Here is a 22,230-nt window from a genome sequence, read left to right as displayed (position 1 = left end):
TTTGAAGGTACTCGTTAATTGGTTTAACATATGAGCTTGTTCAGAGATTTCCCTTGAGCCGTGCAGTCACACACTGGTCCTAGGAATGCATTATAAGTATATGGTATATAAATTAAAAAGATGTAAAGCAGACATTTGGGGCAGAAATATATACTGTTCAATTAACTCCAATTACTTTCTAGGTCTTTCCACCTTCCAATGACAAACTAACGAAAAAGCTAGATAGCTTGCGTATTAAAAAAGGATAAGGAAAATCAAGCTTTTGATCTAGCTTGCCAAGAACAAATATTCAACATTATTGAAGCACTAAACAACTCAGAAGTGTGAATAAAACTCCTTAATCTCTAGGCAAAACAAATAGCCATAAATAATTGTTATGAAAGTACATGAGCAAGGGAAAGATTAATTGTAAATCTCTAAGCAGTTTATGAAAATATCAGATAAAGATGTAGCTATATAATTTCCATGAAAGGACGATAATGAATGGATGACTGGATCAGTTGTCCCAAATGTCTTTGTTCCAATTATCTTGATTAAATTTAGTTATCTTGATATATAGTACAATTCAGTAACAATCCTGGTTTAGATTTTTAGTTAATATCATGCTTACAGCTTAGCTGTCCTCATATTTTGGGAAGATCCATTATGAACACATCCTGAAAACAATGGCATTTGACTTCAAAGTAGGTTAGAACAAGTGTCAACACTAATCCTTTCAGGCAGGGATGCACCCAGCTCCAACCAGCTTTTCCAGAGACAGGAGGCGTATGTGACAACCTCACGTGGCATTCACTGTGGCATCACAAAGCAAAGTTGGCATTGAAGGCAGTTAGATAGAGGGGACTGGATTGCACTATCATTAAGGTTTGAGTGAAACAGACTAAAGCCATGCACTACTAATGTTAATCAAGATAATGAAGTATCCTGCTTCCTATCCATTTCCTGCCAGAGCATCTAGGGTTCTGCACAAGCTAGTCAGTGGTAACTAAAACAAAATATGCATGATGGACTCTGCTTTCCATGGTTTTCCATGTTTTTTTTTTTTAACAATGTACTTGACTGTGTGCCTATATGAGAAGTAGTGTGGAACAAATTGAAGAAAGGACAATGTGCCCTGGGAGTCAAATTTTACCATGTTCCAAAGCAGATATGCAAGAGAACAACACTTCCCCTCTTTCTCCCCTCACACTCACAAGCTCCACCCTCCCCGAGCCACACACAACAAGGGAATGTCTACATGGCAATTAAACACCCGTGGATAGGGCTACACACTGCATTTAGGGTTTGGTCCCCTGTGTACATTTGTCACTGCTCTCCATTTCTAAAATCACAGGGGATTAATTTGGGGGCAGACTGTAGAACAAACAGAGACATGTAGGGAGCAGCTGCCACAAGGGAATAAGGGGTTGTGAGGAGTCTGCAGGAGCACAGCCAGCTCAGAAAGATTTACTCTCCAGGGCCAGACATCCCCAGCACAGACCTCCCCAGAATCTTCTGGCACTAAGCTACTGACTGCTGAGGGGCTGGATGATTAGCTTCTTAAGGTGAAGCTTCAGGTATTCAGAATCAGGTGTGGTTCTGGTCTTACAAGGGAATACTTATAATGGACAGTGATTGCAACCATAGTCCCTATTTCTACAATAGGCAATTGGACTGCTAAACTCATGTACTGTATCTAGAGAATCAAGGCCTTTAGTTATGGACACAGTACCACTTCTCTATAATTAAGTCCAGGGCCAATTATGCTTTCACTCAAGTCAATCACAGTATTTGCCACAGATTTCAGAGGCAGAGAACTGGATACACTTAAAAAAAAACCCTAAACATATTAATAACTTAATTAAAATTCTAAAAGTGTTTTACTATGCTGAGGGCTATATAGGCAGATTAATAACCTTTATACTGCATGTTCTTGCCTTTGAGTTACAATGCCTAATTCACGTCATTATTCATTATCTATCAGTGTATCACGAAGCAGCAAGATCTACCACTTAGCTGTAATTTTTAAGCCTGAGGTGGTGTTTGTTCGAGAAGTATATATGCACTGTCAGAATCTCCCTTCCGCAAAGAGGTTTTTTAGTGTCATAGGCTGTTACTTGTGTACTTAAATAAGCCAATTTGTTGTATATTCCAATTTCTTTTAGATTTAAAAGACCAGATATAAACTCAGACACTGTAAAACATTATCTCCCTGATTCTGTTCTTGGCAACTCTCAAATTCTAATAATATTGGGAATTCCATGCATAGAATCAAGGCTACGTCTAGATTGCATCCCTTTTCCTGCTAATGAAGCGGGGATTTAAATCTCCCCCGCTTCATTAGCATAAAAATGGCTGCCGCTTCTTTTCGGCACGGCGCTTTGCCGGAAAAAAGCGCCAGTCTAGACGCTGATCTTTTGGAAAATGAAACCTTTTCCGAAAGATTCCTTATCCCTTATTTTAAGAGGGATCCCTTATTTTAAGAGGGATAAGGGATCTTTCGGAAAAGGCTTTATTTTCCGAAAGATCAGCATCTGGACTGGCGCCTATTTCCGGCAAAGCTCCGTGCCGAAAAAAAGCGGCAGCCATTTTTATGCTAATGAAGCGGGGGAGATTTAAATCCCCGCTTCATTAGCAATTGCGATACCTCTAATTTACATCCCTTTTCCGAAAAAGGGATGCAATCTAGACGTAGCCCAAGAGAAAAATGTTGCAGGCATTTTGAAAAACTATACACTGAACAGGTCAGATAGGTTGTACACCAAAGTGGGCTAATGACTTCTGCAGAGTAGCTTCAGGCAATGAATGAAATACCTTCATACTGCTAAGCCAATCTGCAACATTTCAAAAAGTCACATACACGTTTGCATGTGGATCAGGAATAGTCAACATGGAGTCACCAAGGCTAAGTCATGCCTGACCAACCTCATTATCTTCTGTGATGAGACAACTGGCTCTGTGGATATGAGGAAAGCAGTGGACATGATATGCCTTTTTTATCAAAAACTTTGCTAAAGTCTGTCTCCCACAGTATTCTTGCCAGTAAGTTAAAGAAGTATGGATTGGATGAATGGACTCTCACATTAAAATAGATAGTTGTCTACCTCATCAGGATCAATGGATAGTGATCAACAGTTCAATGTCTACTTGGCAGCTGGTATCAAGCAGAGTGCCCCAGGGGTCAGACTTAGGGCTGGTTTTGTTCCAGCATCTTCATTAATTATCTGGATGATGGGATGGATTGTATACTCTGCAAGTTCACAGATGACACTAAGATGTGGGGAGAGTTATATATGCTGGATGGTAGGGATAGCCCAGAGAGACCTAGAAAATTGGAGGATTGGGCCAAAAGAAATCTCATGAGGTTCAAAAAGGACAAGTGCAGAGTACTGCACTTAGGACAGAAGAATCCCAAGCATTACTGAAAACTATTTAAATGAACTCCAGATTTTCATACAGAACGCCTTGCTTGTGTTGCCAAAAATATCTTGGTAAACCCAAATGTATATCTCTCCTCTGCAGATAAATACAGCCACTGTCATATAGAAGCCAAGATGCCTGTCATAGCTCAGCCCCAGTAAGAAAGGTAGCTGGCTCCAATAGACCCAGAAGGGATGCTGGGGAAGGGAAACACACTGAGGCTTTAGCCCAAGACTGTACTGTCGTTCCATTAAAATAACCTCCCCATTATTAATGGTAATATTTCATCTGATTAGTGCCCACGTCTTCCTGACTCATCACTAATTCTCAATACTGTGGTAGCAATAGTGAAGAGAAATGTCTTTCACCTTCAGCTTACTAAGAAGCCATGTTCCTTCTTCCCAGACTTGGACACTAGGATCTTTAGAGTGGTGCATCTTTTGAAGAAAAGCTTAAAAATACCTATTGTGTCTTAGCATCAGGTTGCATGTCTACATAAGAAGGATGAAGAGTCACATTAACCCTGCCTGAGGACTCCAGGAAGCCGGCTTTTGGGAAGTTGATGGTTAGACAGTCCAAACTACATGCTCCAATTACAATTTATACACTAGAGTTATTTTTCTGATTCTTAAAATGACTATACAAATGGAAATAAATACATAATACACCCACTGAGCTCCTTTTAGATATTCTGCAAGTGAGGGAACCGCCAGAGGAAATGGTAGTTTATTAGGAAAGTGATTACTTAGCCTTTTAGAATGATCTTCCACCACAACCAGAACACATTTTGTGCAGTTGTTAGTCAACAGTATCAGCTAATAAAAGGGAATATTGATAGTTCTCATTCTTCTAATATATAGACTCAATAACTATCATCAAAAAGTGCTCAGACACCAGAATGATTGGTATCTTAAACATTTAATGAGAACAGAAATCCCTATCCCATAAATTGAAGCTGAACTTTTATTTGTAAGAAGCAAAGTACACTATCTGATGTATCATCCATGATGTTTTAGGTTGCAAAATTTGGTACTTGCATTTTATGTCCCCGTTAGCAAGATTCCACTGCAAATATATGTCATTCTTCTGCTTATAGAAACAGCCAATTGAAGGACTTCAGTACTGAGTAAGCCTCTTTACACCAGGCATTTACGTTTACTGACAAATTGTATAGTTCTCTGCTCAATCCCCCCACCCTCCCTCAACATCCTTCCCACAGAGAACTTCTCCACAGACACAAGTCACCTGCTGAGTAATCTGTGCTATTGGAACCATCTGTTTAATGGTCTTGTGAACCAGGTTGGTCCGTGTGAGAAGAGGTCACTTTAAATCCACTCAGATCAGCGACATGCAAAAAAGCAGGCAAAGTTGGGCTTTCAAGCAAAAAAATGTACACAGTCAAAGAAACGTTAGTCCTGATTTTATGAAGACTGACGTCTACAATGTTACCACTGAAGTCGTTAAAACTAAGCAATAGCGATACACTAATTTTTACAGCACTTGTCAACTTTAAGGTCTACATGCTGCATAATACCCAGAGATAGCATGATAGAGACATTTCTTTATTATCCACCATTATTTCAAAATGGGAATCTGAAGCAGGGAGGAAGAGAGTCTTGCCTAAGAACACAGAGGTTTAAATGTCAGTAGTCAGGACTAGAACTTGGGAGCTGCTGGCTTGTGCTCATTGCACTGACTCTCAGGCCAATGCTCCTATCAAGCAGCACAGAATGTACACAACAGTTAAGAACTGGGTCTCTGCATAGAGGAAACTTCCTGTAGAATGAGTTGCCGGATGGGTAACACTTGTCATGCCAGGTGCATATTAAAAGCGTCAGGTTTGTTTTTATTTAATTACAAATTATGTTGGGCACAGGTCACAGAGGGTAGCATGGGGGCAAGGCTCGCAGGCCATGGCCAGACAACTTTTTGGTGCCTCCTCACAATTCAGCTCAGGCAGACAGTCTAGTTGCACTAGAACCAGGAACGGGGAGGACCATCACAAAAGGGATGGTCCAATCTGCATGCTATGGTGAGTTCCAACAGGCTGGAGTGGGGAGCTGGTTACTAATAGCTAAAGCTTGGTTCAAAGTAGAATCCTTACCACATGTTCCCAGCAACACTGTTGACCAAATTCTCATCTCAGGATCTGCCCCAAGAGTTGTTTCCTTCATTTTCTTAGGTGAAAGAGAGTCAGTCAGGCTACCTGGGGAATTTTTGCCCTTCCCTTTTATACTCCTTGGAAGTACCCCTTGGAAATGCATTTTCCTAAGAGTTTTCCCAAGATAAAATTCCTTCCAATTCTGAGAATGGAGATGTTATGTTTCATATGTTGTCAGGGATGGTGTAGACGGAGCTTGATCCTGCCTTGAGGGCGGGGGGCTGGACTCGATGACCTCTCGAGGTCCCTTCCAGTCCTATTATTCTATGATTCTATGATTCTATAGTGAAAAAGGTTCCATATTGTAAACTAACATGCAGATCAGTGTGCTCCTGCTCCCTATTGGCTGTCAAAGAATGGCCAGTGATTGCCAGTCAACGTTGAAGACACCTGGCAAGAAGTATCAGCTTGTTCTTGGTCTCCAAGAAGCATGTTTCCCCCTCCCCAGACTTGTCTGACAAATACATTTCAGTCATCATTTCAGCTTATGTTAATAAGTTTATCTATAATATTTCTACATACATTTAACCAGGTTATTACTGACCCATAAATTATTAGTGTTCCAGTGATATGTCATGAGGCATATTTTGTACAAAATTTATTACAGTAGTATGTAGGCTGAGAATACAGGAATGCATATGGTCAAAGTAATTTTTCTGATTATGATACAATATTTTGATTTTCCACATTAACTACTATTATTAATGAAGCAACCAACCTGGAATTAGGATGAATGTTCCCTCCCTAGCTCACTAAATATATCTTATATTTGAGATTTAAAAAAATAATCATGCAGCAAATTTTTGGATACTCAAATCTGATTCAGAGTCTGCAGACTGTAAGCTGTACAACAGTATAGCCCTGAAACAGCATGACATCTCAGTCACTTCTGTAGAATCCATAACATAGCTTTTACATTTGGCTTATCATCCATCCATCTGTGCCTCATGGTAAAAGTGGGCTAACGTCTGCCCAAAAAAGCACAGGATTGCAACAAAGGCTGTATCTGCTGGGTGAATCTGACTTTTTACAGAAGCATTTTCATATTTTAGTAAAATAAGTCACTCAGGGTGTGAAATTACGGGTTGCCAGGTGTCCGGTTTTGAATCGGACAGTCAAGTATTTGAGCTTTCTGTTCGGGAAACAAATTGAGAAAATATAAATGTCCAGTATTTTCTAAATAAGATGTAATGTAGATTGTGATGTAATGTCAAGTGTGTCCAGTATTTTTGTTGAAACCCTGTGTGAAATAGCTACACCCCTGAGCAATGTAATTATATTAACCCGAATCCCCACATATCAAAAGAGCTTTGTCAGAACTTCTCCTGCTGACATAGCTACCACCTCTCATAGAGATGGAGTTATGCCGATAGGCGAGCTCTGTTCTGAGAGAGTCTTCACCAGAAACACAATTTCAACAAGCTTGAAAATTAACCTTTGGAATTTGTCATCTGAAGGCTAATGCCTACATTACCACTAAATCCTCCTAATGTGCATTAAAGTACTTTTTAGGAATCGTAGCTTCTTGATACAAGCAAATGCTTAACAATTAAGTCACACTTTACAACAGGATAGTTTAGGACTCTCTTCATCCACTATGACCATAACTGTCTTATGCTGTATAAATCCCAGAATGGTTTCCTGTCTTGGCAACCTACCAGGCCAATGCATGGAGCAGAATGAAAGACAAGGCTGTTGAGATAGCCTTCCCCCCAAAAGATTTTTCTTTAGAGTTTACTTTACCACATTTGGAGGTAATTGTTGCCTCCTTTTCCATACCAGTGGAGGATCTTGTGGATAGCAGAAGAGGTACAGTTCTGCTGGGACTCCATATGTGGTCACCTCTCCATGTATCAGTGTAATGTGGAGAGCTAGGATGCCCCAACCACAACAAAGGTGGTGAGATAAAGGAGGACTGATATGGAATGGCTTGTCGTAGGGTATGTCTACACTACCACCCTAGTTCGAACTAGGGTGGTAATGTAGGCATACCGCACTTGCAAATGAAGCCCGGGATTTGAATTTCCCGGGCTTCATTTGCATAAGCCGGCCGGCGCCATTTTTAAATGCCGGCTTGTTCGAACCCCGTGCCGCGCGGCTACACGCGGCACGGGCTAGATAGTTCGAACTAGCAAGCCATTCCGCACTATCTGTACGCCTCGTCTCAGGTTTCTTATTGGAGAAAAGGGAATGCTTTTGTATCTCTGCTCTCTTTCTCAGCTTCATTTGCTGCCCAGTATATGCCTTCATAATTTATCTGAACAAGAGATCTGCAAATGTCTTGGATCTGGGCTGAAGGAGGGACAGGTCAGGGCTAGCTCTTGAACCTCTTACAAGTACCACCATCTTCCTGGTGAGAGGGTAAAATTTTCTAAGATATGCTTCCTCATGTTCTCTGACTGAAAATCAATCACCTATTCTTCTAGCATGGGTTTGGTGGTGGGGAGAGATCTGACACACCCTCACCTCAGCTATCCAGGAAAATTAGTCTAGAGTTTGTTACTAAGCAGAGTGGATTTGGGAAGGGCAGGAGAAGAAGCAAAGGTAACAGATCTGCTGTTACATGCTTATGCTGGACACTGCCCTCTTGGGGTGTGTCTAGACTACATGCCTCCTTCGACGGAGGCATGTAGATTAGCCAGATCGGAAGAGGGAAATGAAGCCGCGATTAAAATAATCGCGGCTTCATTTAAATTTAAATGGCTGCCCCGATCTGCCGATCAGCTGTTTGTCGGCAGATCGGGGCAGTCTGGACGCGCCGCGCCGACAAAGAAGCCTTTCTTCATCGGCACAGGTAAGCCTCGTGAAACCAGGTTTACCTGTGTCGATCAAGAAAGGCTTCTTTGTCGGCGCATCGCGTCCAGACTGCCCCGATCTGCCGACAAACAGCTGATCGGCAGATCGGGGCAGCCATTTAAATTTAAATGAAGCCGCGATTATTTTAATCGCGGCTTCATTTCCCTCTTCCGATCTGGCTAATCTACATGCCTCCGTCGAAGGAGGCATGTAGTCTAGACACACCCTTGCAAAGAAGTATGAAAAGGATGCATCACAGTTTTGGAGATTATGACAGTAACGTATCAAATCCTGGGATGGGGAAAATCCCAAAATGGGAAGGGGGGATGCTACATTCATAACAATGTTCCTCCTTCTCCCATCCTTTATTCCATGCCCTACAATGCTCTTATCTTTCCTCCAACACCTGAGCAGACGACAGGGGCAGAGGGGAACCATGGGCAGCACTCTCAGGGTACGTCTAGACTGCGGGCTTTTTCTAGGATACAGACCGGAAAAACTCTGCCGCGTCCAGGGAACACGTTTGCTCTTCCGCATTTTTTTGTGGAAGAGCAAACGCGCTCTTTCGGAAGCCCTGTCTTCCTCATTCTATGAGGCAGAAGGGATCTTCTGAAAAAGGGTGATTATCCAAAATTTGGCCCAGTGTAAACGGGACAAATTTTGGAAAAGCCTCTTCAAAAAAAAAAAAACCCAGGTGTAGTATAGAAATGCAGAGTGCATTTTGTGTACCTTTTTCCGAAAAAAAGGTAAAGTATAGATCTAGCCTCAGAGAATCAAATGCAATTGGAACCAATGTGAAGGGACAGAGCCTTGGTGGATCTTAGGGATATATTCATTCATGGAAATAAAATCCTTCTTTCTGTGGGAAGAGTAGGAAACCCCCATGACCCTGACAGAAGAACTAATCAGAAACAGAGTGGAACCTCATGGTATTTCCTATCTCCTGTTAAAGAGTAGGCCATGAAAGGAATGAAACCCTTAGTATATTTATCTAAAGACATTTTTATGCACACATAATTAATTGTTTCTGTCTAGATAAGGGTTGAATCTTGTATTTTCAGCATTAAGAGCCTGAGCTGCTCATTAGAGCTAAATCCATTTGTGAGTTAGAAACACATTGTATTTGTGTATCACTCACTTTTTGCTTGTGAATGTGTTCTAGAATACATTTTCATTTGTCACCCTCCCCCCATGTGACTAATTCTGATTCATATTGACAGCCAATGGACAACAAGAGCAACTGGTTGGCATTCTGCTGGACTAGTCACATTCTTACAATATCTATGGCCTTAAGATTTGTATTATATGTTTTTGTATAGAACAAAACATATCGAAATTCTCCACAAGTGTCTCACTCAAACTCCTACCCTACAAACCTCACATCTTTTCAAAATTTAACTAAAAATGAACTTAAATGGAATTTATCACCATTTTAATTATACATCTGGTTAAATTATCCCCATAGTCACCAATTGAGAGACAAAAAGCAGTCAATAATATTTAACATTATTATCGTACTGTTACACACAAAAATCCCTCAGTTGATTTTTCTTAAGGTACAGAGATAACCAAACAACAAAATAACCAAGTGAATTAGTGATCAGTGGATGGGAAGGTTATATATATGATGCAAATCCAAGAAAACAGCTTTTGGGGGAAGTCAAGAAAGAAAAAAAAAGTCTTTCACTGTTAGATACAATTTCAACACCAAAAAATTACTTTCATTTTATCAGCAGGAGGATACTGAAACTTCCAAATTTCCTACCCACAAGCCCATAACTTTTTGGCAGAACTGGATGTGTAGTTTTAAAAATTAAAAAGCCCAACTTGTCTGCTGTTGATTTATTTCCGTTCGTTTTTTATTAAAACAGATGTGCCCTCATAATTATATCCATCACAACAATCCCTAAGGTACCCAGACATTGACCAAATGAGGATTACACTGCCCAGATTTGGAATCCAGTCACCCAACTTCCATTAAACAGAGCAGATTACAACCACCATCATCTTTAATACAAAATTACACTAATAGAGACTACAGAATTAAACCAGTAAATTGGAGCAGTGCATGCTGGGATTTGTAAATGGCCTGCATCCCTGTACTGAACATGGAGCCAATACAGACAACATTATACAAAATCAGGCTAGTGTTAGTCCATCAGTTTCCTTTCCTATAGCCACCTATGAGTTAGCTAGTCATTCAGTATAGGAAATAACTTGAAACACAAACCTTGAAACCTTGAAACACAAACCTTGAAAACATGTCTTCCTTTCAATGTCATTTATTAGGTGGGAACATTACCTGCTGTGCAAGGCCTTGATCCTGCAAACTCACTCACAACTAACAGTATGCATCTGAGTAGTTGCATTAGCCTCAGTCTGATTACGTACCTATATTTTAGTTTTATTTTCAACCCTTAGCTGGATCAGAGCCCAAGGGAGTGTCATGAAGTAACACAGCAGTTGAACTGAGGTATGAGTAAGCAGTTTGATTTTTCCTTTTAGAAGAACTGAAGAATAACCTACAGGAGAAATAATTTGCTAGTGACACATCTGGCTGAGCCTGAGTCTAAATAGAAAAAGTCATATAGGTCTTGTGGTATGTCTCTAAAAAGCTTGAAAGATTAAGTACTCTCTCATAGAGATATTGGAAAAAAAATCCAGTAGATTTTATAAAAAAAGTAGGACACATTCCCTGCAGAGAATTTATGATTTAACAGCCCAATTATACTATAGAAACAGCAATGTTATAAGCTCAGTTATAACACGATTCAGTGTTGCCGTGTACACTAGAACTAGCCATCATCTAATGTCTCAGGCAGAATAGCTATGCATTTTGAGGACAGAATTAAAACAGTTTGCTCCCATCTATAAAGCAACCAACCCACCTTTTAATCTGACCGGCAGCCATTGCTATAGGAGTATGACAGAGAGCTGGTGGCCATTTCCCTATTCTTTATTTTGTCCTCAGATATAATGACTCTGTTGCTGGGAGTCATCACAACTAAGAGCCCAAAGACCATTCCTAGGCAGTCAGAGTATAGGAGGTACCCACAACTTGTGGGAGAGATGCAGGCAGGTTGGTAAATGCTCAAGATGAGTGATGGAGTGACGGGGCTGGGGAAATACTGATGAAAATGATTGCTGACAGTCCTCAAATTAAATTTGAGAAAACCTTGTTGAAGTCCATACTACAGTAAAAGTTCTGTTATCCAGCACTCAATTACAGGCAGTCCCTGGGTTACGTACAAGATAGGGACTGTAGGTTTGTTCTTAAGTTGAATCTGTATGTAAGTCGGAACTGGCATCCAGATTCAGCCGCTGCTGAAACTGACCAGCGGCTGACTACAGGAAGCCCGAGGCAGAGTTGCTCTGCCCCGGGCTTCCTGAAATCAGCCAGCTGATCAGTTTCAACAGGCTGAATCTGGACGCCAATTCTTACATACAGATTCAACTTAAGAACCCCAGGCGTCCCCAAGTCAGCTGCTGCTGAAACTGATCAGCGGCTGATTCCAGGAAGCCCGGGGCAGAGCAACTCTGTACCCAGGGACTGAAACTGACCAGCAGTGGCTGAATCAGGACGCCTGGGGCAGAGCAGCTGGGGTGCTGCCGGGTTGGTCCAGTAGCACCCAGAGCGGCGCTATGGGACCAACCGGCAGCACCCCAGCTGCTATACCACAGGTGTCCGGAGCAAAGCCGCGGAGCACGGGGGAAGTGGGACAGCCCAGACCAGGGAGACCGGTCCCAGCAGACCAGGGAGACGCGGAGCACGCCAGCAGCGGGACAGCTGCGGCGCGTCTGGCCTGTCCACTGCCCACGTACTCCCTGGCTTTGCTTCCCGTCTCCCTGGTCTGGGGAGACATGGAGCAAAGCCGCGGCTGTCCCGCTGCCGGCGTCCTCAGAGGCTTTGCTTCCCGTCTCCCTGGTCTGCTGGTCATAAGTCGGATCTGCGTAACTCTGGGACTGCCTGTAACTGCCATTTCTGATATCCCCCAACATGTTATGCACCTGCATATTCTACACTCTGCTTTTATGCAAAGGAGGCAGAAGACAAGCAAGCATGCTGAAATCAGGCATTTCTTCAAAAAAAAAGCAGCTTCCAGGGTGTGTCACAGGGTTAATCTCCTACAAGTTCTACATCTACAATGACAACTGATGTTGTTAATAATGACTCTGAGGCACTGCAAGATCCTGACATGCCTTTTGAATCAAAGAAAGATTAAACTGTATTCAGTATAGTTTTAGTGTATTTTAGTGATCTGCTTGTATGCCATGCACTGCCCATAGTGATATGAAGTGTCATAAAATAACCTACTGTATAGAAATGTTATCTTTGTACAGCTACGTGCTTCAAAAAATGGACCACTCTGCAATGCAGTACCATTACTGGATCGGTGAGTACCTGTATACTATTTTATAATTTATTCATTTTATTATATCCTAATACTTTTAAAACTGGTATTCCATTGGTAAAGTATAACTCTCAGTTAACTAGAATATTTGATTAACTGTAGCCCCTCGTTCCTCAAACATGCCATGTAACAGAGCTTTTACTGTAAAATGAATGTCACTAGGGGTCACCAAATTAAATTAATAGGTAGCAAGTTTAAAACAAACAAAAGGAAGTATTTCTTCATGCAGCACACAGTCAACCTGTGGAACTCCTTGCCAGAGGATGTTGTGAAGACCAGAACTTTAACAGAGTTCAAAAAGAACTAGATACATTTAGGGAGGTTAGGTCCATCAATACTTATTAGCCAGGATAGGTAGGAATGGTGTCCCTAGCCTCTGTTTGTCAGAGGCTGGAAATGGGTGACAGGAGAGGGATCATTTGATGATTACCCATTCTGTTCATTCCCTCTGGGTCATATGCCATTGGCCACTGTTGGCAGACAGGATACTGGGCTAGATGGACATTTGGTCTGACCCCGTATGGCCATTCTTATGTTTGATTATTGATCATCCTCAGCCTGAAAATGAAGAATTGGGCCCAAAGGGGGAATACAGGCAGTCCCCGAGTTACGCGGATCCGACTTATGTCGGATCCGCACTTACGAACGGGGCTTTCTCGCCCCGGAGCTCGCAGGCAACGGGACCGCCCAGAGCGCAGTGGTCCAGCCACCCCGACCTCCGGGGCGAGAAAAGCTGCTCCGGGTGCCCCTGGTCTGCTGGGGACCGTCTCCAGCAGACCAGGGACACCTGGAGCAAAGCCGGGGAGACGGAGGGGTCCCGCGCCTCTGAGGCTTTGCTCTGGCAAAGCCAGGGAGGCGCGGGATTCCGCCGCCGCTGCGGCTTTGCTTCCGGTGTCCCTGGTCTGCTGGGGACCGTCTCCAGCAGACCAGGGACACCCGGAGCAAAGCCAGGGAGGCGGAGGGGTCCCGCGCCTCTGAGGCTTTGCTGTGGCAAAGCCGGGGAGGTGCGGGACTCCGCCGCCGCTGCCGCTTTGCTCCCAGTGCCTCTGGTCTGCTGGGGACCGTCTCCAGCAGACCAGGGACACGGGGAGCAAAGCCGGGGAGGCGGAGGGGTCCTGCGCCTCTGAGGCTTTGCTCTGGCAAAGCCTCAGAGGCACGGGACTCCGCCACCGCTGCTGCTTTGCTCCCGGTGCCTCTGGTCTGCTGGGGACCGTCTGGAGCAAACACTGTTACAGAGATGCAGAAAGACAATACCTTGCTGCACCAAAAGTCAGAGGCAGTGCCATCTGCTCAGTGTAGCCAAAATCTAAGCAATTTTGGCAGGCTGAGACTGACCATTCAGGGTGGGGTTTCACAAAAAAGAAAAAAACATAACCTAAAGGGAAGGTACGCAGTACTGTATTTTTGAATAATTATTTTGAATTTAAGAAGAAACCTGTTACCTCCCATATGAATTCTGAACTTTCTCATCTTTCAAAGAGGTTTGGTTTCTCACCTTTCTTTATATGGTGCAGAAGTAAGGATCAGGGTTGCCTCATACTTTCAGATCTCATTAACCTTCCCCCTTGTTAAATTCTCTGAATGTTGTCTGGAAAATTGTAATTTTTGAGTCTTTGCAAAGAGGCAAATTAACCTCATCTTTCTTGATGTACTGGTAATTTAGGCAATAGATTTCCCTTTCTGTATTGAAAGAAGTCTTTAAAATGGTGAAATCAAAGAAAGAGGGATTCTAAAGTGTCTCTGGGTATGTCTACATTTGCTCCCTATCTCGAGATAGGGATGCAAATGTAATGTACTGAAATTGCTAATGAAGCATGGGATTTAAATATCCCATGTTTAATTAGCATAATTGCATCCGGCCGCCATTTTGAAATCACATTATTGCTAAATTAAACACCCCATGTAGCAGCATTATTTCGAGAGAAAACTGTTCTCTCGAAATAACTATTAAATCTCATTGCATGAGGAATAACAGTTATTTCGAGAGAAGGGTTTTCTCTTGAAATAACTCTGCTACATGGGGTGTTTTATTTTGCAATAATGCGATTTCAAAATGATGGCCAGACACGATTATGCTTAATTTAAATCCTGTGCTTCATTAGCAATTTCAGTACACTACATTTGCATCCCTATCTCGAGATAGGGAGCAAGTGTAGACGTATCCTCTTTTGTTTGGGTTAAGGATTATATCATAACAGAGGTCTGGAGACAGGATCCTGTTTCTTTCCAAAGGAAAAACATCCAGGGAAACAAGCCCTGAAGAAAGAATTAATCATCTTCAAGAACGAGCTTGCGCTTTTTTAGAATATATGTGACTGTGTTGTTTCTAGCCCATCTTATTTGCTGTCAATGGAGGAAAGTAATGGGTTTTCTGAGTTTGATGGTAAGCTTTTTGGCACAAATTAAAGTTTGTGGAAGAGATGCTTGTTTCGCTCAGAGGAAGATATACTTTGAACCCTATTGTTTTTTTATTTTGATTCCTTTTAATAGATCTCGAAAAGTTACACTGAAAAGGCCCAATCTTCCTCCCTTTCAAGTCAATTAGTAAACTCCCACTGAGTTCAATGAGAGTGGGAATAAACCTAACATTTTTACTTTGGAGGGCTTTTCCTCTGAGAGTTCCAATTCGTGTAGCCAGCATATAATGTTCTACATCAAAGAGAAGATCTGTTTTTCATTGAATCAATACTTTACTCCATTAATCCCTTTCAAGTCATTTTCTTCAGATCTTGTCCTCATAAGGTCAACTTTTTGTGAAGGACTTCATACCAAGTGGTGACTACTGATGTGAATTCATTATTTTCTCTGATTCCACTGCTAATTAACAGATCTATACACAGAGGCAAAGAATTAGAGCCAGTTGGGATTCTTCCATCACAATTGTTTTCCAAAAGAAAATGCAATTACCATAAAATCAAGTGTTTCATGGGAGGATTCCAGTTTTGCCAAGTTTTTGATTTTCCATGGGAAAACTTAAAACAAAATATTTCATTTCAGGAGGCTTTAACCCAAATTGGAATTGTTGAGTTTGTTGAATTGACTTGAAATTTTGAGCAAGCTCAACATAAAATTGTACTTCCCTTGTGGGACATTGCCCCATGAGAATCATGGTTTGAGCCTGCTTTTCTCCCATGGACTGGACTTACAGATATACTACATCTCCTATGATTTAATATGAACTCTCCTTCGATCAAGCTTTGTGGTACATCATGGACATTATATAGATGCAGGTGCATCGTAAGAAACATAATCCAGTCTGGGAGGCTGGCCCCTAGGAAAAAATGAGGGTGCCAGGCAATCTGCAATCCCACTTGTACAATGAGAGGGGAGAGCAGTTCAATACTGAACAAACTCAAAACAAAGCAAACCAATTCAACAAACCAAAACTAAAATATTTGGGTTCAAAAGGTCAAATCATTTTGTGTTGATTGAAAAATGGAGAAAAATACTTCCACATTGAACTTTTTTCAGAATATTTTGTTGTATGAGAAATGTTGGTCCAACTTTTCATCCCAACTCACAACAAAAGCAGAAGTTGAAATATCAGAATTTCCCAGAGAATGGAAACTGAATTTCTCTCAGCTCCACTAAGAATATTTGCTTCATCCAGTGAAGCAAAAACCAAAGGTCTGAAGAAGACAGGACTGAACACTGCTTCCGCTGTATAGCCTTGCTTGCCTCTGTCTCCTCTTCCCCAAGTGTAAAATGGGGACAAATATTTGTTTCCCATCTGGCATGCACATGGTTTATGATGTTGTCAGTGACGTGATTCTGCAAAAAATTATGCATGTGCTTAATGTTGCATGGTATGAGCAGTCCTGTTGTTTTCAACACCGTTATTAGCCATGAAGCTGGGATTCTCCATCTGCAAGCTGACATTTTTCTGGGGTGTCACAATGCTAGCTATTTTGGCATCAATAGCCACAAGCAGTAGAAGAGGACTTTCATTATGTAATTACAATATACAACCTCATTTTCAGATGACACTTGTAGCTTCTGAATAAACTGGGACAAATGAAGGGATCTGATCTGATCAACTGTAACTCACCCTCTCCTCTGAGTACTTGCAATGAAGCTGAGATTAATTGGACATCCCAATTCAGCCATACACTTAACCAAGTGTATAAAAGTCCATTTCTAGTCTGCAAAGTACTGAAACCCATAGAATCATAGAACTAGAAGGGGCCACAAGAGGTCATCGAGTCCAGTTTCCTGCCCGGATGACAGGACCAAGCACTGTCTGGATTATCCCTGACAGGTGTCTATCTAACCTGCTCTTAAATATTTCCAGTGATGGAGATTCCACACAGTCCTAGACAATTTATTCTAGTGTTTAATCACCACAACAGTTACAAAGCTTTTCCTAATGTCCAACTTAAACCTCCCTTGTTACAATTTAAACCCATTGCTTCTTGTTTTATCCTCAGAGGTCAAGGAGAACAATTTTTCTCCCTTCTCTTTGTAATACCCTTTTAGGTACTTGAAAACTGCTATCACGTCCCCTCTTAGTCTTCTCTTTTCTAAAGTAAACAAGCCCAATTATTTCAGTCTTGTTTAACTTTCAATCCATGTTTAACTGTAAGCAGGAACTTAGGCTCCATTTAAATTCACCAAGTAGACTTGTGGCAGACTAACATGGCTACCCCTCTGAGACATTTAAATTCATGTTATTTATCCCATTTGTGTATAAACTGCATTTTGGAGCAGAGAACATAGTGCTGCGCATTGTACATAGAGAGGAAAAAGATGGGGCCTGACCAGAAGAGCTGATATTCTGATTAAGATAGTGCTACATGTGAGTGTAATGAGAAAGATTGAAGGAGGGTGAATGAAGCTTCTCTATGTTCGTAATATTTCTGAATGAAGGCACAGTCAAACCTCAGTTACAAACAGAGCAGTCAGTCACACATCTCATTTCCTCATTCGGAACCCAGCAGCATGCAATTAGAGAGCAGCAGAGACCAAAAAAACTAACCTCCCCCCACCCAAACAGTACACAACTGTGTTAAACATAAATATAAACTACTTTAAAAAGAAAGGAAAAGCAGCATTTTTCTTTGGCATGACAAAGTTTCAAATCCACATTACATCAATGTTCAGTTGTAAACTTTTTAAAGAACAACCATAAATAACCATTAGTTCAGAATTATACACTGCCTCCATTCCTGAGCTGCTTCTGACTCTGTGGTTCTACTATTTCTGGTGGAACAGTTTTTATTCAGTTGTCACTTGTGGTACATTCACACATCGGTAATCAGAATGTTAATATCAAACGGTGTAATTATCTTCTCTTTCCAACACCATATCCAGAATAAAACAAATCCCACCCCAGAAATATGCAGAAACCTATGTCACAATATAAAATAAGTTGAATATTTTAAAGATACTAATTTAAATACAGGCATGTCCTTTAAGAGTTTGTAAGAGCATAGTATATTGTGTACAGTGTAAAATATTCTAATAAAAATGTGAATGTTAAAACCTAATACCATTAGCACAGGTAACTCAAAGTGTAACTAACTTTTGCAAGTATTCACAGAAGTGGTTTTCATGATGTTAAGGTACAGTGCTTTACCTTTTCAGTGGAAAGGCTAATAATGTGCTGATCTTTTTCATTTGTGACAATCTCCATGACACTAAATAAGTGTCCCAACAGCTTCCCCACTGGCTTGGTGTTTATATTGGGATGCCATAAACGGAGAATTTTATCATCACCTGTGAACAGAAGATATTCATGACTCATTCTGTCTCTCTCTAACAGGCAGGCTGTCACAAAATAGATTCTTAATAGACAGCTGTGTTTTTAAAAGTGGCTTCCTAGATTGCAAACACAAATCCTGCTTAAGTCTTTGTATATTTCATATCAAGGGTTGATTCTCAGTTACACATAGGTCCTTTTACACTGCTTAACTCACTCTTTAAGACCCTTTAATAGTGTCAGAGTGGTGCAAAAGCCCTTTGAGTCCATCTGTGCAAATGTGATATTTGTGCACAATTTAAGAGACCAGTTTTGAAATCTGGTCCTCTTACTAAATAGTAGTCTTTTGCTGGTAACTATTTCAAACATTTTCAGCCAATCCAAAGCAAAACTAAACACACTTGTCATTTGGTTCTGATACAAACCCCAAATGTATAGCAGCTACATTGAAATATTTGCTATTTTTCATAAGCCTTTTAAGAAACCCTGGGCCCAAATTTCAAACACACATGAATGTATTTATGGGTTGGCATAAAAATCATGCCAGATTTGTGGCTTCATTGTTAACAGTTAAATACTGAGAGGCCCTTTGCATCATATATAAGTCAATGTAGCCCTTGGTGAATAGCTTAAGATATAAAACTAGTACAACTTGACAGTTATTGATAAGTTTTACTTTGAGCTGCTCCAGACTTGAAGCAGAACTCAGAGAGTAAGAACATATGGATCAAAACTGTATATGGATATTCACATAACCATAATGCCAAGTCAGCCACTTTTCACTCAGCTTTGTTTGTTATATACTAGAGTAGTAGTATCATCTTAAATATTTTTAGGGAGAGACTGCACAGATACATTGTCCTCTAGACCTGTGCTGCTCAGAGTGCAAGCTAGTGTCTCTCTCTACCTGCTCTTCAGACACTCCATACAGAACAGCCCAAACTCATCCTCTGTCTGGATTTAGTTTTATTAACAAAGGAAACAAAAGTCGGCTCAAATCTTCTCAAGGTTCTCTCGTAAGGTCAACCCACTTCCACTCTCTCCCTAGACAGCCACTCCATTCCTCTTTTATACCCAGGAATAATAAGCTGCCTGCCTTTGTGAGTCAACAGAATGCATGTAAACGTTCTCCAGTATTCCAGTGTGTACATTTGGCATTATCTGAAATAACTCACCAAATTGCTAAACTATACACAGCTTCTAAACTAACTGCAAAACAATCTGAAGATGCACAGCTTTAAAATTAAGATGGGTTAAAGTTTTCAGGAAAATGTATACATTTCCTAATAGATGGAACCTAATAAAATGCAAGTCACAAAAGACAGATATTCTGGCCCATAAGAAATCAAAAGGGGGGAAAAATCTGACATCCAGGGATGTGTCAGAGTTGTCTTTCAGCTGTGGCTTTTCAGAGACTATTTATTACATCATACTGGTCCTTTCTGCAGTCTCTCAGGGTATGTCTACACTACCCCGCTAGTTCGAACTAGCGGGGTAATGTAGGCATACCGCAATTGCAAAGGAAGCCCAGGATTTGAATTTCCCGGGCTTCATTTGCATAAGCGGGGCGCCGCCATTTTTAAATCCCCGCTCGTTCGAACCCCGTGCCGCGAGGAGTAACGGTAGTTCGAACTAGGAAGCCTAGTTCGAACTACCTAGTTCATGCCGCGTGTAGCCGCGCGGCACGGGGTTCGAACGAGTGGGGATTTAAAAATGGCGGCGCCCCGCTTATGCAAATGAAGCCCAGGAAATTCAAATCCCGGGCTTCATTTGCAATTGGGATATGCCTACATTACGCCACTAGATCGAACTAGCGAGGTAGTGTAGACATACCCTCACTGTCTTTTGGTTGGAGCTGGGACTAGTCAAGAGGATACTATGGATCAGCTCATGACTTAGTTAAAGGGTAATTTTGCATAAGGAAAGCAAGGCCAAGGAAGGACATCCTTAAAATGGAGAAGGTAATGTAACTTTGCAAATGATTTTCAGATAAAAGGTGCCATGCATATGGAAACCAGGATTTATCATTAAATTAGTAGTCCAGTTAGGAGACAGATGGAGGGATAACTCTGCTCATTTTTCCTGGGTCATCAGGGAACTGTCAGATCTTAGAAGGGAGGGCAAATTGAACTTTCCAAATCTGGGAATCTCTGGTCCAGCAACGCTTGTGGTCTGGAAGGATTATAGATGTTGCTGGACCAGTGAGCTGTGGTGGTGAGGAGCCCATGTCAGTCAGGAGTGCTGGGGAGCCCTGGCTGGGCCAATTGGGGCTGGTCCTGCGGTGGGTGGGGAGTCCAGCCACAGGGAGTCCCAGCCCGCGGAGCCCTGGTGGCAATCAGGAGGAATCCCCAGCCCTGGTCAGGAACCATGGTGGCAGTGGGGTGGCAAATTCCCTGGTTTGAGACCACTCAGGTCTTGAGGGTGCCTGATCAGGGAGGTCCAACCTGTAATACTATATACTACTTATGATTATTAAGGACATAGGAAGTAATGTGTGAATCAAATCCAGACTGAGCACTCACAACTTTACTAATCAGGCTGAATTCAAAGACTATGGCCATGTTGCACTAAGCACTATACACACATATAACGAAGTCCCGGTCTTCAAAAGCTTACTATGAAAATATTTACTATAATTATCAAGCTGTTTTAATAATTAATAGAATTTATTTAGCGAAAAAGATACAACCAAGAAATCTGTTTGACAGAAAACATTGACAAGTATCACCGGATCTTCATATATAATATAAACATTTTACTTACCCCCAGTAACAATGATATTTGCTTTCCCACAGTATGTGAAGGCATTAACTCCTCTTGGGACAGAAAACTCCCTGACAGGTCTGTAATAATGAACAAGTCATTTGATCAGGGGAGAAATTTTTGTCAAAGTAGAATGTATAGCAATTACAATTTGCATTCCTGAAGACTTTATATATACTGTGCAGTGGTTGGCAAGGGCTGTTTTATCCAGACACACAGGGCTGAACTGATGGCACAAAAATCAGTATGGATGTGAAGGAGATATTATCAGTATTGGACACACTTGGCCAAAAGAGACAGATAATATTGTACCATGTTTAAATGGTTATTTTCACAATGCTAAAGTATTTATAAATAACACAGCCAATACTTTATTAAAAGGAAATTGATTCGTGCAGTTGTTTAAATTCAGTAACTACCATTAGCAATAAAACTGATCTAGACTAGCTTTTCAGCTGAAATAGCATTGTTTCTTGTCTTGCAAGGGCCCCGAGATGGGACCAGGGCATCTATTAACCCATTGTGCCATTAAGGGCAGGGGTGGAGAAAGGGATGGCTATCTACTATACATTTCAGTGAGTTTGTCTGTATGTCTGTGTGTCGATCTATCCCCCAGTAAGGGGACATGCACCCCTCCCCTGATGTGACCGCTGCAGCAGTCATGGAGAAGTGCTTCTCACCTGATCCCACGCTGCTGAGGTGAGAGAGGGCTGAGATAGTCCCCTCTCCTTGCGGCAGCCTGCACACTGAACCCCCCTTTCCCCTCTCCCCTGAACAATGATTTAAATGAGAAAAACAAAAATTAATTAATTTAAGGACCCAAGCAATGCTGGGTAAATCTTCTAGTAACTGTGCAGGCTATAGGACCCTAGAGACAATGCCGAATCTTGATCTAAGCATATTCCTGTCAAATTCAAGTACTGGATTTTACAACTAATGACTCTTTCTATATTAGAAACAAGGATGACAGTGACACTCAATTTTATACAAATCAAGTGCAG

At 41.5% G+C, this 22,230-nt stretch overlaps 1 protein-coding gene and 1 long non-coding RNA gene across 9 annotated transcripts in view; one reads left to right on the top strand and one right to left on the bottom strand.

The window, feature by feature from the left end:
* The window catches only part of WDR64 (WD repeat domain 64), a 117,440-nt gene that overhangs the window by 55,509 nt on the left and 39,701 nt on the right, over window positions 1-22,230 (bottom strand). For all 8 annotated transcript variants that reach the window (XR_003088175.2, XR_003088174.2, XR_003088176.2 and 5 more), the window contains exons 9-10: window positions 21,230-21,309; window positions 18,344-18,483 (exon numbers count right to left, since the gene is read on the bottom strand). Coding sequence is in view for 5 of the 8 variants with exons in the window: in XM_075924833.1 (XP_075780948.1) it covers window positions 18,344-18,483; window positions 21,230-21,309 (220 nt within the window). In the remaining 3 variants the exon portion in view is untranslated. The remainder of the gene's footprint in view (window positions 1-18,343; window positions 18,484-21,229; window positions 21,310-22,230) is intronic.
* Window positions 1-22,230, top strand: part of LOC142827979 (uncharacterized) — an 81,675-nt gene that overhangs the window by 39,131 nt on the left and 20,314 nt on the right. The window lies entirely within an intron of this gene.

This window comes from Pelodiscus sinensis, chromosome 3, assembly GCF_049634645.1.
Source record: "Pelodiscus sinensis isolate JC-2024 chromosome 3, ASM4963464v1, whole genome shotgun sequence".
NCBI lineage: Eukaryota > Metazoa > Chordata > Testudines > Trionychidae > Pelodiscus > Pelodiscus sinensis.
This window is presented reverse-complemented; position numbering and strand designations above follow the sequence as displayed.